This window comes from Centropristis striata, chromosome 4, assembly GCF_030273125.1.
Source record: "Centropristis striata isolate RG_2023a ecotype Rhode Island chromosome 4, C.striata_1.0, whole genome shotgun sequence".
Taxonomy (NCBI): Eukaryota; Metazoa; Chordata; class Actinopteri; order Perciformes; family Serranidae; genus Centropristis; species Centropristis striata.
In genome coordinates, this window is record NC_081520.1 from 8,339,331 (window position 1) to 8,354,448 (window position 15,118).

Below are 15,118 nucleotides of genomic sequence, written 5' to 3' on the forward strand. Positions count from 1 at the left end.
GTTGAGAAAAGGCGTGTTGCCTCCTCGTTGACCAGAGCAGAAACGAGAGAAGGAAAGGTCTGGAGAAGACTTTTTGTCTTAAACTGGGGGTCCTGTTTCCTGGTAAAACAGCGTCTGCACAGCCAATGGTATGGCCATCATGTATGGGTGTGTCCCCTTCGTTTGGCCCAAAGCTCCTGCTGGTGCATTTTTCAGTTCAGTCCATATATACAGATAAACTCATACCTTACAAACACAATCTTCAAATAATATTAGTAATTTTAAAAGATTCATCATTTAGTTAAAATCTGTGTTAATACTGGGTCTGGTGATACTAAATGAAAGAAGTGGCCTAACTGTTGTTGTTTAGAAAAAACTGACATGGAGCCTGTCTGTCGGAATATTTCCCCATCTCTGGAGGTGATTGCTGCTACTGCTGATGTTTGCAACTGCAATGGTTTGGTATTCGGTGAAAAGGTTAATGTGGAACATTGATATTTCTCAGACAGCTACCATGTTGCAGAAGTGTTCATGGCCTTTCACTGAACTGTAAATGAGTGCAGCTCCTCAGACTTTCGTGTCATAGGTATCTATCTCACCAGCAAGGCAAGATTTCCATTCATCTGTGGAGAATTGTAGGTTTCGTTTCAAAAACCTCCTATGTGACATTTCCAGCTTTCAGGGCTGGAACATTAACTGGATGATTTCTAACTCAAGGTGAAACATTTGAAAAAGAGGGAGAAAACATAGTCATGTTGATTCTTTAAATTCTCATTCGGCTTTTACTGAATATTACTTTTAATTTTAATTTACTTTTATTAAATTATTTGTTCGTTGGCTGGTTTTATATGTTAAATTGTGTGTATAGTCTAGGCCAGTGGTTCTCAAATGGGGGTACATGTACCCCTGGGGGTACATGAAGGCACTCCAGGGGGTATGTGAGATTTTAAAATATACATTTAAAAAGTAGCATCCATGCAAAAATCCTTTAAAAATAATAATTTAATAGATATTTTAGGAAAATATAGGTATAAGTTCATAAAATGAATTTTATATTCAGTAGGCTATTCAATGTCATTCTCCTAAAAACCCAGAGTCCCCCCATACCAGGATGGTTGGACCCAACCTGTCATATGCCACCTGGCATCACCTGTCAATCACTTGAAAACTAAAAGATGGAGTCGTGGTTGAAGTGTAGCAGTTATAGTTTTAAATGGTTATATGCTCACTGTTTTTACTACATTAGTTTGAATCACTACATTTTAGTGATGAGAAATATTTGCAATAAATTTAGTCATGGATTATTAACATTTAAAATGTTTGAAATAGTTTTTTTTTTTTTTCAAATGCTTGAATTTTGTATGTGTTTATCATTTCCAAAGTTTAATAAATCAGACACTGATGGCACAGCACTCTGTTTTTAAGTCTTTTTTTTTTTCAACCAAAAATGCTTTGCCCTGGTTAGGGGCTACTTGGCTAAAAAATATTTCACAGGGGGTACATCACTGAAAAAAGGTTGAGAACCACTGGCCTAGGCAATCAATGCTGTGGTTATATGGCTCTTAAAAAGGTAAAGTATGTGCACTTAAAGGTATAAATGCAGGAACTTGAATATAAAAACAATGTATAGACTGGGTGCTATCTGTATCCTTTGGGCCCAGTGTGGAGTGTGCAGCCTGCAGGTCATCAAATATCACAGCTTTGTTATGCCGCTCTAAATGTGATAGTGATGCACCATGCAACATCTGTGAGATACAATGTGGCAGGTTGTTAAATTGTTTTTTTTATGTGCTTCAGTGTTTTCCCTGCTTCTCATCCCCTCCTCTGCTCTGTGCTGGGGTGTGTCAGTTTAACCGAGGGCAGGGCTAAGCCACACTCACACACAGAGCAGGCAGACCACAGAAGACACAATACAGCATGCACTTCAGCTGCATTCACACAAAATCAGACAATGTAACACCTTCCTGCAGGATTGTGAGGGATATGAGGGTATGTTTATCTGTGCTTTAGTTATTCAACCTCAGATTGCACCTTTAGAGACAGGATCAGTGGAGTATGTGCTTTTCCTCAGCCACCTCTGAAATATCACTGAAGTTTTAAATCTACCACAATTTTAGTTTAACAAATAAAAATAAACATTTTTTTTTTTTGGAAATTTGAATTAAGATTCAAATTTTGCAGGTTCATTGTCAACCTAAGGACACATTTTCAGTGGAATAATATTGCAAGATTACTTTAGAGCAGAATGAAACATGTTGAACTTATATTAGAGACTAGTGCAGTGCCCGTAGAAAGTATGTATTCGTACATTACATGCCACACTACAATGTCTGCAACTCCATAAAACACTTACACATACACATTGAACATTGATATTCGCTGGAAACTATTCCAATATTATTGGAAAATCGAACCTTGTAGCGCACTTTAAAACTCCTAAAGATAGGTAGGCTAAATAGACTTCCAGATGAGAAGAGTCAGGGTGGAAATCCAGAGTGAATTGTGTTACTGACCAGGTGTAAGCCTATCACACAATGGGGCGGAGCTCCACTAAAAGGCGTCCGATCGGAAACAGTGCAATGCTGCAACATGTCCTACCTAAATAATGATATTTTGAAAAATGAATTCAAAAATCTTCAAAATCGATGATGCACACCTTTGTGCACACACACACACACACACACAGACGCTTTTTTGCTTTATCGATAGATACTTCACCTGGTTTAACTGCTGCATATGAAGAACACAACCGTGTAAATCATAATATCCTATCAGAACCATTTCAAAGACAGCGTAGTGATTTAGAATTGCCCATCAAGTCTATCAAGAAAAAGTGGTGAAAAAGCAGAGAGATTCAAACACGGCTCCAATACAGCCTGATAATGTGTGTTTGTTGAAGCCTCCCTGCCTGTTGGAAGCTCATTTCTTTCAAAACTCCACACCCCCAGGTCCTATCACGGGCTTCTGTTTGTTGTCTAAAGCTTAAGCTGTTACGTTTTTAGACTAGACAAAGCTTTGCCACCACCAAAATTGGACAGTGTACAAATGTTTTCACAGACTGTGGTACCGTATTCCTCACAAGGGCCTTTTAAATTCCCTTTTGGAGTCCTGCACCCCCATGCTGCACTTACACAGGTGATCTTAATGATTATTCCGTCTTCAGTGAAGGGAGAAAAACAAAAGCATCTGTTGTTTCAGCAAGTGCCCGAAAATGACATATGCTTATGTTCAACTGAAAAAACCCTCTCGCCGTAACCATGGCGGTGTCACATTGTAAAACTATTTTTTTTGTAACAATGCTTGAAGGCATAGACAATTGGTCTGCAGCTCTGTCCCTCAAAACATCAATGTGTACAGGGAAGTGGTGATGATTATTTTAGTTCTTTACTGTGAAAAATAGAAGGTTTAGTGCTTGGAGTTAGGGTTGGGTAAACATCACATTCTCATATCCTCAGTGGACTTAAATATCAACAGATCAAATATAATTTACCAGGACACACGAAACACAACTGTATTTTTAACCTTTCAGACAAACCAAACATGGCCTCCTTAAGCTAACACGTTATAGAGCACTTCAGGGAGCTGAACTAAAACTTGTGCAATGCTTCAATGTACATATATTTATGCATTCATTTCCCAGAAGGCTCACAGTGACCAGTGGCAGCTGCCCAGTTCCCACCTGTCCCACACTGAGCCCCTCCAAGCTGTCTCATCTAACTCCTCTGGGTTATGCACTTGGCTTCAGAGACACCTTCAGGCTACCGCCGCCCCTGTAAATATTCATCATTGCATCAACTCTGTTTGCATTGTGTGAAAATGTCACTTATGATCTCAGGCTTGAGTTTTCATGAAACTTCAATGAGAGGAGTGGCAGATTTCCTGCACAGCGGTGAAGGAGAGAACAGTTGTGACACTGTGCTGTGAGCTCGGCCAAGTGGAAAATACTTCTCCTGTCGTTCTCAGTCTCACCGTTTTTCTTTTCTTTTCCATCATTCCAATGTCACAGCAGCCGTGTGAGAGATGTTTTGAATTGTTGGCTTCGTCCCCTCTGGGACAATCTTTAGCTAACCACTGGTACTCCTCTTTGGCCCTCCTCCTTCCTGCAATGATACAATCACAGGGTTTTATTCAAGCCAGGGTTGAGTAGGCTGCTGCAGCACCTTGTCTCAGTGACATGTGGGTTTCTGTGACTCAGGCTACGTTTACATGAGGACGGTCAGAACAGAGGACGCAAAAGTGGCGTCGCGTCTTCACTTTTTATTCCTCGTTTAGACGAGCATTTTCGGGAGGAAATCTGCGTGCATACGCTGACGCAAAAGTGTGTGAAATTCGATTGTATGCATGCCAGGCGGCATCACTTAAAGCGATAAGAGCATCTTTGGGCATGCAGAAGTTTTCACGCCACACATTTTCATCAGCTACTCCTTCCACAAAGTTATCCACCATCCACTAGATCTCCCAGGTCTCGTTCACAGCCGTCTGGCTCGCCTCCAACGAATTGGTGCATCCAAAATGTGATAGAGGTAATTCCAGATCCTTCTCTGTTCACTAATACTATCTGTACATATCCTGTACATTTGGTGGAAAGACTCCTGTAAGTTTATTAGAGCTGCCAGAGCAGCTTGAAGGTCCGACGCATGGAAATAATCCCACGTTTGTTTATTTTAATTAGTCCTCTGCATCCTTTACACACCAGTGGACACACCATGCTTAGAAGCAGTGTTGTCAAATGTTAGAAATGATGACAATAAAAAAAACAATGGTTATTCAAAATTATTCTACAATAGGAAGTCAAAATTTATGAAATATATAAAATATGACTTAGTATCCATTGACCACAATTACATTTTCTATAATTTCATCAGTTTTTCTTTTATCGGTGGAAATTGGCTTCCAAAGAACTCTCAACAAATGAAAGTTTGACTATGTATCTACAGTATATAAAAGAAAAAATAATGCATAACATTTCACATTTATTGGCTTCTAGATAGGAAATATCCTGCCCATAGTCTCATTCCAGTCAGGTTGTGTAAATTACTCATGAGAACGATCTTTCAATTGCTATTGACATGTTTCATCATCTTTTAATAAACTTTGTCACAAAAAGCTTTCTTGACCTCAACTTTGACATCTGTTTTTCTTTCTGCATTGTTTATTTATTCATTTTGACACATCTGGAAAGTGAAACAAGCAGAGTAAGTAAAACATGTTTATTACATTTATTACCTTAAAAATATAATATTGGCAAAACCTTGCCTTACCTTGAATGAGTAAATATTTATTTATTTTAAATAACAATGAAGTTATAGTTACTTTTCTGATTTAATAAGACGTTTTTTTCTTTATTTTTTCTTTCTGCCCTGTGCTCTCAGACAGCTTAGCACTTAAAATGACATAACCTAAGAGTAATGCCATGTTTTACTCCGCTCTGCAATGCTACTACTAGCTACTGATGCAGTGTGAAAGGAATACGGTCTGATGGATGTACCCTAGAGAGTAATGTGCAGAAAAAGGTGGCTTTTTTCAAGGCTTTGTAGGATTTTACAATCTAGACAATGTTCCAGATAGGTGTTTCAGTTGGCCCTGCATGATTATTGGTGGTTGAATATTTGAATTTGCATGTTTAATGTACTTCTAATTCTTGCAATTTGCATAATGGCCCGTTGCTATCCATCTGAAGTCACTTAGAGGCAAGGGAGCAAATGGCTCGCTGATCTCTGCCGTTTCGCTGCATAATTTTCCCATTCCCGCTGATGGCCGTGGTTGGTATCCATTGTAATAGGCTGTCTGATTAGTGATTAAAATGTTTACCGGTACATGGGGAAATAGATCCAGGCAATAGGCCACCTCTGGGGCTGAGCACGCAGCTGGCTTCACATAGACAAATGGCTCGACGGCTGATGTCTTTTTAACCATGTAGTTAGTTGGCAGAATGGGAAGGCAACGATAGGGAGGATTACTGATGCATGAAATCATACAAGCCAATAAGATTGCAGTTTTTTTATTATCATTTGTCACAGATTGGTGATTTTACAATTGCACAACAATGTTAGACTATAGTTGTAGATGTTGGCTCTCTGGTCAAAATCAAGGCAGTATGTGTTTAAGTTCCTCATGCATTACAAATGCTTCTTGTTGACCAGATTATTCTGAGAAATAACATGCACAGCATTTGTCACAGCTTCTTCCGACACCAATATTTGAACAATTATGGTAATGTGTGACATTTACAAATACTTGGAATTGGAAACTGACTTACCAATTACATTAGTTGGTCAGAATCAGCTTCAGTTTTAATTGAACTTCAAGAGTAATTATTTTGAATAAAAGTCTGCATTGCCACAGTGATCCCACACCGCACCACTCCTCCACCTTCTGATTCCTGTGGCTGCTGAATCTAATTCAAGACCCTGGTACTTGCTTCCATGCTGTGAATGGCTCAGGCCCTTCCAACATGCAGGGCATGGTCAAACCAAAATCCCAATCTCCCAATCCTAAACTCCCTAACTACAAGTTGGCCCGGCTATCATGTTGCTATGTCAAGACTGTTCGCTGTCCTGGCTCCTCAATTGTGGAATTAACTCTCCATGACAACGGGACAGCAGAACCCCTACACATCTTCAGACTGAAAACTCATCTGTTCCGACTGCACCTTGATCCAAAAACTAAAACAAACAAACATTTTATTCATCTCTTACTGTCTCTTCATGTAGCACTTAAAACAGTTCAGCATATTTGATGAAGTTGATAAAGTTATTTAAAAACAGGATTCAAAGCAGAGAGAAGGCTTACCTTCATATCTTATAAGTACAGCCATAAAAATAACAATAATACTCAATATTTGTATTATTAATATTGAACATACAGTTGATGACTAACACATTCTTAACTAACCCACTAACACAAGTTTTTGCCAGCTGTCCTTCCTGTCTTTGACCAGATGAACTGTGTTGCTTTTTGCCTGTATTATCTATCTATAAAAGCAAGCGTCTGTGTGTGTGTGTGTGTGTGTGTGTGTGTGTGTGTGCAATTCACTCTGGATTTCCACCCTGACTCATCTCATCTGGAAGTCTATTTAGCCTACCTGTCTTTGGAGTTTTAAAGTGCGCTACAAGGTTTGATTTTCCAATAACACTCAAATAGTTTCCAGCAAATATAAATGTTTTATGTGTATGTGCTGGATGGTGTGGTACCTTATGAAAAGTTAGTGTTTTATGGAGTTGCAGACGTTGTAGTGGTCTGCATGTAATGTGCAAATTCTGTTATTCGCGATTAGCATGCTAAGCGGAGATTTAGCTTTATTCACTTCTTGTGTTGCATTACTATGTAATTCAGGAATGACATTCATGTTGCTTAGCCTAATCATTTGATATGAGATACTTACACGCAATATAGTATATCAGCTAATTGAGTTCATGTTAATGTACTTTTAGTGCAGCATACTGCGTAATGTGCTATCTCACGATTAGCATGTTAACGAATATGTACTTCTTAAGGGCACTGCACTAGTTTGCATGAATTCTTCATATTTGTGAATATTTGAGTACATTATAGTTTTCCCTTCATTCATAAAATACAGTAGAATCTTCTATTTGTGTTGAGTCATGTTTTAAGCTTTAATCATATTGCTTATAAGTAGATGGGAAACCTAGCCTGGCTAACGCCAGACTAATCACAAATGAGATTAGTCTGGACACCAGCCATTCATTTCTCCGTAGAGGAGGCGTGGTTTACGATCCTCCAGAGCCGTTTATTGGGTGCTATGAATGTCTATCAAAAGCGTCTGTACGTAGCTCTTAGCCAATCATGTCAGTTATACCAGATGACGTATGTAGAGCGACAGAAATTAATGTTTACATAGCCGGACTAGCCCATCTCTACTTTGAGACTAAAACGCTCAATTCTGCTTCTGCAACGTTTTTTGCAGCATCTCTATAGTTTCAGCTCACAGTGCACCGGCAGTGTTGGTGTGTGTGTGTGTGTGTGTGTCTGTGAGAGAGTGTTGCTGCTGCTTTGCTTCCCCAGTTCTCGCTTTCTGTAAGATTATTTATTTTTATTTTTACGCCTTGTTCCCCCTCATGTCAATATGCGAGATCACCGGCGTTACAGCAGTGAGCGGTAGCAGGGCTAGTCGGTGGATTAGGCTTTGGCCAAATCCTGTCAGAATCAAGGCTAAAACATCCTTTTTCGTGGTGAAACAGGAGTTTAAAGTCAAACGTTGTTCTTCTTAACTATTTAAAATGCGGTCTACAGCTAGATCCAAAGAGAGTTTCGCGTCTGCTGCAGCCATGTTGGATCCGTAAGAAAACTACAAAACTACAAGCTTCCGTCTGCCGAGTAGTATGCGTCATCGTCTTGCCGTCCCTCCCCGTTCTGTGATTGGATCCCTAAAACAGGGCTAAGAAACGGTTGTAGTTTCCAGACTGTGTGGAGGTTCGAAATTAAATTAGAGCGCGCAAGGCAGTATGGGTATACCCAGGCTATGGGAAACCCTGAGTTGCTAACAGCTGTCGTGGGACTGCCAATAGATACTCTGGCTATGTTGAGCTTGCTTTGTAGTACAGGGCCAAGGTTTCTCTCATACATTTTAAGAAATGCAGTTATTCACCTTGTCTAGAGTTAAATTCGAAGAAAATAAAACTTTTGTGTGGTAAATACAAGCTACAGCCACCAGGCGGTTAACTTAATGAAGCATAATTAATACTGGGAGCACATACCTAAAGCTAACCTGGCTCTGCAATTTTCAGCGTATAACTCCCTGTAAAAGCTCAATGTCCTTTAAGCATGTCTGTATGTGTGTGGATTGTGGTTTAGTAGCAGGTAGATAGATGGTTTTAAAAACAGAACCAGGCTGTTTTCCTGTGCTTTCAGGTGTCATGCTAAACTAAGCTTATTGCCTCCTGGTTAGAGCTTCAACAGACACAAGAGTGGTTTCAATCTTGTCATCTCTCACTTGCCAGGAAACAAATTAACCTGGTCCCCAAAAAGGTCAACTGTTCCTTTAAAAAAATCTGATTACATTGATGAATGTTGATGTGAACCACCAGATAACATGACATATGAGTGCTAAATAGCTGAACTCACCATGTTGAATTAGAAACACATACTGATACAAGTAAATACATACTTTACATACAAGTAAAGCAGCAGACAAAACCTATGGTCATCGTGTAATTGTGCTGAATTACCATGCTAATCTAAAATCAAATTACACTTATATTACATATTGTATAAGACTTCTTGATAATCTATAGATGCTATCCAGGTATAGCTCTATAAAGCTGATTTGGTCGTTGCCTGGAAGCGTCTGATTCGGAAAGGTGAAAGGTCATAGGAGGGCACTTCACCCAGGCTGAGTTCACACAGGAGCTTGCCAATGATTGGTCCAAACTTGAAGCCGTGACCTGGAGAAGAGAAGTCAACACAGTGAGCAAAGTACATATATAGATCATCAAACCAGAAGAATCAATGTCCTAATCCGAATCCAGAAATCCATGGAATGCACCTTTTGATTAGCCAATAAATAGCCTACATCTCTGGGCCTGTGTGAATCAGGCGATGGGTTCAACACCGCGAGTGAATACATAAAAGAAGCGTAAAGCTGCTGCGATGCCTGTCACTGAGCATCTATTCACTTTGTGAGCTGGGACCAAATGCTAAATTAAGGGAGATTTGTCCTTTGTCTGTATAATGGCTTCATGTGTTCAAGCCCAGGACAGAGATGAGAGTGTCTATTTTCAAAATGCAGCAGTCTGATTGTCCTTGTTGCTAAGGTCTGAGAGGCAAATTGTGAATGTCAACAGGGCTTGAGGAAAGCCGCACATTGCCATCTGACAAAGGTCTCAGAGCTCCTGTGGATTCTGCCTGGCTTTGAAGTCATAAAAGCTTGGCTCTGACAGTTTGGCCACGTGAATTTTCATCTTGCCAGAGAAGGAGAATGGAAAACCTCAATAGATGGCCAAGCCCACAGGGTGACTTTGTAGCCATGGCAACCCCCCAGTACTTGCTTTAAAGCACTTGTGTCGGGCTTTGATGACAAATGCACGTAGAGAAGGAGGGGGAGGAAGGCAACACATTTTTTTCTGTATTAGGGAGAAGTCCTGTGAACCTCTCCAATATGGCTCAGAGTGTCTTAACTCCTGCCGGAGAATGAGCACAGAGAGAGCAGATAATAAATAACACTGACTAATAAACTGAATTAGCAGATCCCAAAGTTGTTCTCCGGAGGCATTATGATCTGAGTATAATGCAACACTTATGTCTCATGAGAGTAATCTTAATTACAAGTTTTCGTCTTAATGACGTTCTTTATCCAAGTCTTAATAATGACTGGATATATTATGGGTACATTATACATTTATACATTTACATTTTATACATTTACCCTTATTACTTAGGTTGATTTTTGTGTACTTGTACTTGTTGTAATTTAATTTTTTTACTAAAGTGTTTAGTTATCTCCAGTATTGCACTTTGCTACATTTCTAGTAACATCTGTTACAGAGTAAAAACATAAACAGTCCTGATAATCTGTGTGAGAATGAAACAAAAGAAAGAAGCTATAGCAGCGAATTAGCTGCTGGTGTGTTTGCAGCTGCAGGAGGGCAGAGCTCCAGAGAGGACACACTCCAGAAACAACTACAGAGGCTCAGAGGACAGACAGGATCAGGGGACTGGTTATCAGTATTCAGATCTCTTACTTCAGTAAAAGTACTAATACCACACTGTGAAATGACAAGACAATGACAATCCACTACAAGTAAAAGTCCTGCATTCACTTTAGCATTACTTTAGTAAAAGTACAAAAGTAGCAGCATCAAAATGCATTTAAAGTATCAAAAGTGAAAGTAGCCTACTAGTTATGCTGAATTGTATTGTATCATGTACTTAGTCACCTTCCACCACTGCTGGGTAGAGTTGGAAAGAGAGACCAGATCATTTGATTAGATTTGTATGGTGGGTCTCTAGACTTTTGCTCCCTTTATCCAAGCAAGCTCTTATGAAAATAATTGTGAGCAGCATATTAATTAGAGATATAATTAGGTAAAATACATGACAGTAGGGAGAGATGGAAAAGTGCCAGGAAGCCACAATGGAAGTAACTGTGGGAGAGGAGAGGTGGAGCTGAGTTGGCCTTCTGGGTGCCTCTGCTACGTTAATTAGAGAAGAACATTAGAGACGGGAGACCCAATGGAGGGGCACTTCACACTGGACAAGAACATTTCATTAAAAGTTAAGGATCTTTGTCTTTAGAACATATGGATAAATTCTCTATATATAAAAATATATATTCTATTCTATATTCTCTGAACACTTTTAAAACATATTCCACCATAGATTAGGTGATTTAAATTAAGTGAATGGTAAATGGAGTGCACTTATATGGCGCTTTTATCCAAAGCGCTTTAACTACAGACTGCGCTCATTCACCCGTTTACACACACATTCATACTGGTGGCTGAGGCTACCAGGGCACACTGGTGCCACCTGCCACCATTGGGAATTCATTCACACACTGATGAACGCAGCATCGGGAGCAATTTGGGGTTCAGTATCTTGCTCAAGGATACTTCGACATGTAGCTACCATGGTCGGGGATTGAACCTTGCCACCCCAGTACAAGTAATGTATATATTCTGATTACTTCGGGTCATTTTGGAATACTTCAAAATCATCTTGCTGAGCTCATTTGTCTGGGTCTTATATTTTAATGCCCAAAACACGTGATTCCTTCTTTCCAAACTAGAAGGGCACTTGGAGAGCAAGTGTTCCTCCGAGGCCATGACATATGTCACCAGGGATGCCACAGGTTTTAAAAGGTATTAATGAAATTAGCCAAAAATAAGGCCATTAAAAAGTATTAAAAGGTAATAAAAGTCATCTGACGAGGTATTACATTTTTCACCATCCGTCGCTAAGTGCCAGCAGCAGCCGGTCCAAAAGATCGCAACGGAGCCACATATGACAAAATCTGTGTGCAGCATCGACAGTGAGCTGAGCTTTTGGAGTGTCCGCTATACTCATTTGGTAGCAGCGTCCCACTGCTGCTATATTATGCCCCGATACTTCAGAATAGGGGATAATTCTATTTTTTTAACTACCAGGATGTCAACCACTTGAGATGTCATGACAAACTCAACAGCACAAGCTCTCTGTTAGCATCACTGGAGTTTCTGAGTGAGGTTAGACCATAGACTGTATATGGGTTAGACTTCCTGTTAGAGCTAATGCTAGCTAACATTACTGGAAGAGAACAAAGCACACTGCAGTCAGTCAGCCTCCACTAGTTTTCCCGTTTCTTGTATTTACTGTATTAAGCGTTACGGTAAGAACGTGTAAGACCCACCTTCAAAATAAAAGCAAACAAAACAAAACAAAACAAAACAAAACATGTAGCTTTCAAAATAAGAGCACATGGATGTGTTAGCAGAGTCCACCACAGAATATACAAGAAGACTGTCAAAATATGATTCCCTAAATAAAACAGAAGAACCATTATACTCCTTTACATAATCCATGAAATATGCAATGATAAAGCTGGAATAGTGGCATTAGAATGTGTGAGAGGCACCAAATTTAGGCTTTTAGGGCAAAAAGTTTCTCTGGGGGAGCATGCCCCGGACCCCCCTACTTTGTTCAGGTCCTCCATCTTAGTCTGAGAAAATCCTGTGGGAAACACTTGTTCTAAAGCTTGATTTGCAGTCAAGTGTCAATTTCTTATACTTTCTAAATTGCTGATTGATATTTACAGGCGTACACCCTCCAAGGGGGCAAATAACCCTTTACCCCTGCTGCTGTAAAAATCCTCGAGGAAACACTGAGTTCTGTGCTTACAGTTGTAATTAGTTGCAAGTTACCTCTTTACATTGTGATGAAATGTGTTACTCCTTTACTTTCTTCCTTTCATGAAACCTTTCTGTTTTTAACTTTTTTAAACCTTCGTCATTTTGTGCCCCTTCACTGAGAATGAATGATAGAGTGTAGTGGTGGAGAAGTGGTGTGTGCTCTCCCTACACATAACAATGAAGTAACATTTTATCATTGTTAGGGTTAAATATCAAGTGATTGTGTATAAAGTTTGATAAAGTCAAGTTAAAATGTTTGCCTCTATAGTTGCGGATCAATGTCGTGTTGGTATTAAAAAGTATTGTGAAGGTATTAAAAAAGGTATTAAATTCAACTTAAGTATTTCTGTATATACCCTGGTCACAATGTTAATGTAATCCTGTTACTTGTATTGTGTTACTTGCCAGTTTAAGTGGTGTTGCCTTGATTTGACTTTCATCAACAGTGAAAACTTGCCAGTAATTAGGAGGCGTTAGCCCTAAAGAACAATGGATATCAAAGCTCTGATTGGCTGAGACATGGCTGATAGACATTTATTTTTTGAACTATAGGTGGCTGCTAATGCCCAAGTGAACTCCCAAATAAGCTAATTTCAAATGTGAAATCCTCTTTCTTTTCTATGTTCCATAAATGATTTAGTGTCCTGTAAACAAATACTGTTTAAGGAACAGCGTGACATTGCCATCTGACCTGAGTTAGACGAGAGGACCATATCACTTTCATCTCTGTGCAGTTAATACAGAGGTCAGGGACATTTATGATCTAGCTTAGCAAAGCTAAAGGAGCAAAAACACAGTAGGCCCAGCCCAGTTCATGAGTCAGCCAAGATCAGACATAGCCCAGAGCTCAAAACCTGACAACTCCACCTGAGGAGATGGGAACGTTGAGATGTACGTATGTATTCAGTCATTGCATCTAGCAGTTGTTGGTCAACAGACAGTCTGGTAGTAACTGCGTGGATTTAACATTTCTATTTGCAGAGATTCTGAATAAATAAGACAGTGTAAATAGGATACTTTTGGAGTTTGAAGGTGCATTATGCAGTTTCCTGTTTTTTTTCTTTGTGCAAAGCTACCCAGCAAACATTAAACCTCAGCGAGACATTCAGATCATGCATATGTAAAAAGACACTTTTGTATGTCTGCAGGATGTGCAATAAAGTGTTTTAACTAGGATGCTCTGTCCTCTGTGGACATGAAAAAAAGGTTCACTTTTTATTTCAATAATTATTTGAGCGTTTGGCTAGTTACCTTCTTGGATGTCTATGGGTGTCGCAAAATGGGCTTGATCCGAACCTCTAACTTGGACTCCTCTTGGATGTCTGAGATGTCTGTTAAAAGGTTCTGCTAAGGTTTTTTTTGCTCGCTCAAGTTGTAGCCCACAGCTACCTCACTGGATCCATGACATCATTAGTATTCCCTCAATAAGAGGAGTCGCTCTATCAATATACAGTAAATATTTTTGACATAAGATTTCCTATCAACATGGCCATGAAACACACTCTCCTTGAGCCATTCATAAACAGGTATTTACTGTGTTGAAAATCCAGTAACATATAGACAAACTTTCGTTTGAAACAGAAGCCTTAGCTGAGAACACTGTTTGATCTGCATCAACACTAAAGTAAGTTTACTTTGCTTTCAAAATACCTGTTTGTCTTACCTGCTGCTGACACAGAGGGAAACTGATTTGTATAATGAATGATTTAACCCTTTTTCAAGCGAAAAACTATATTTGGTAACTTGAGTGGATATCAAAATGCGCTCGAGAAAAAATTTGCAAATTTACTAGATTAAAGTGGCAAATCTACGAGAAAAAAGTTGTAGATTTAAGAGATTTAAAGTGGCAAATTTGTGCGAAAAAAGTCGCAGATTTACGAGATTTAAAGTGGCAAATCTACAAGACAAAAAGTCGCAGATTTAAGAGATTTAAAGTGGCGAATTTGTGCGAAAAAAGTTGCAGATTTAGCAAATCTACAAGAAAAAAAGTTGCAGATTTATGAGATTTAAAGTGGTGAATCTATGAGAAAAAAGTTGCTTTTTTCCCCACTTCTTTCTCGTAAATCTGTGACTTTTTTCCACGCAGATTTGCCACTTTAAATCTCTTAAACCTGTGACTTTTTTTCTTGTAGATCTGCCACTTTAATCTAGTAAATTTGCAACTTTTTTCTCGAAATATTTTTATTTTGGATATCCGCTGAAGTTACCAAATACGGTTCTTCGCCTGATAAAGGGTTAAATGACTGAATTGAGATGGAGTCAGTCCACAGTCTAGTCATGGCTGTCCTTATAAG

At 39.3% G+C, this 15,118-nt stretch overlaps 1 protein-coding gene across 1 annotated transcript in view; it reads right to left on the reverse strand.

Annotated features, from left to right (window-relative positions):
• Positions 1 to 8,210: 8,210 nt before the first annotated feature.
• The window catches only part of pipox (pipecolic acid oxidase), a 36,552-nt gene continuing 29,644 nt past the window's right edge, over positions 8,211 to 15,118 (reverse strand). The window contains exon 8 of the mRNA XM_059331877.1: positions 8,211 to 9,383. Coding sequence (XP_059187860.1) covers positions 9,253 to 9,383 — 131 coding nt within the window. The 3' untranslated portion in view covers positions 8,211 to 9,252. The remainder of the gene's footprint in view (positions 9,384 to 15,118) is intronic.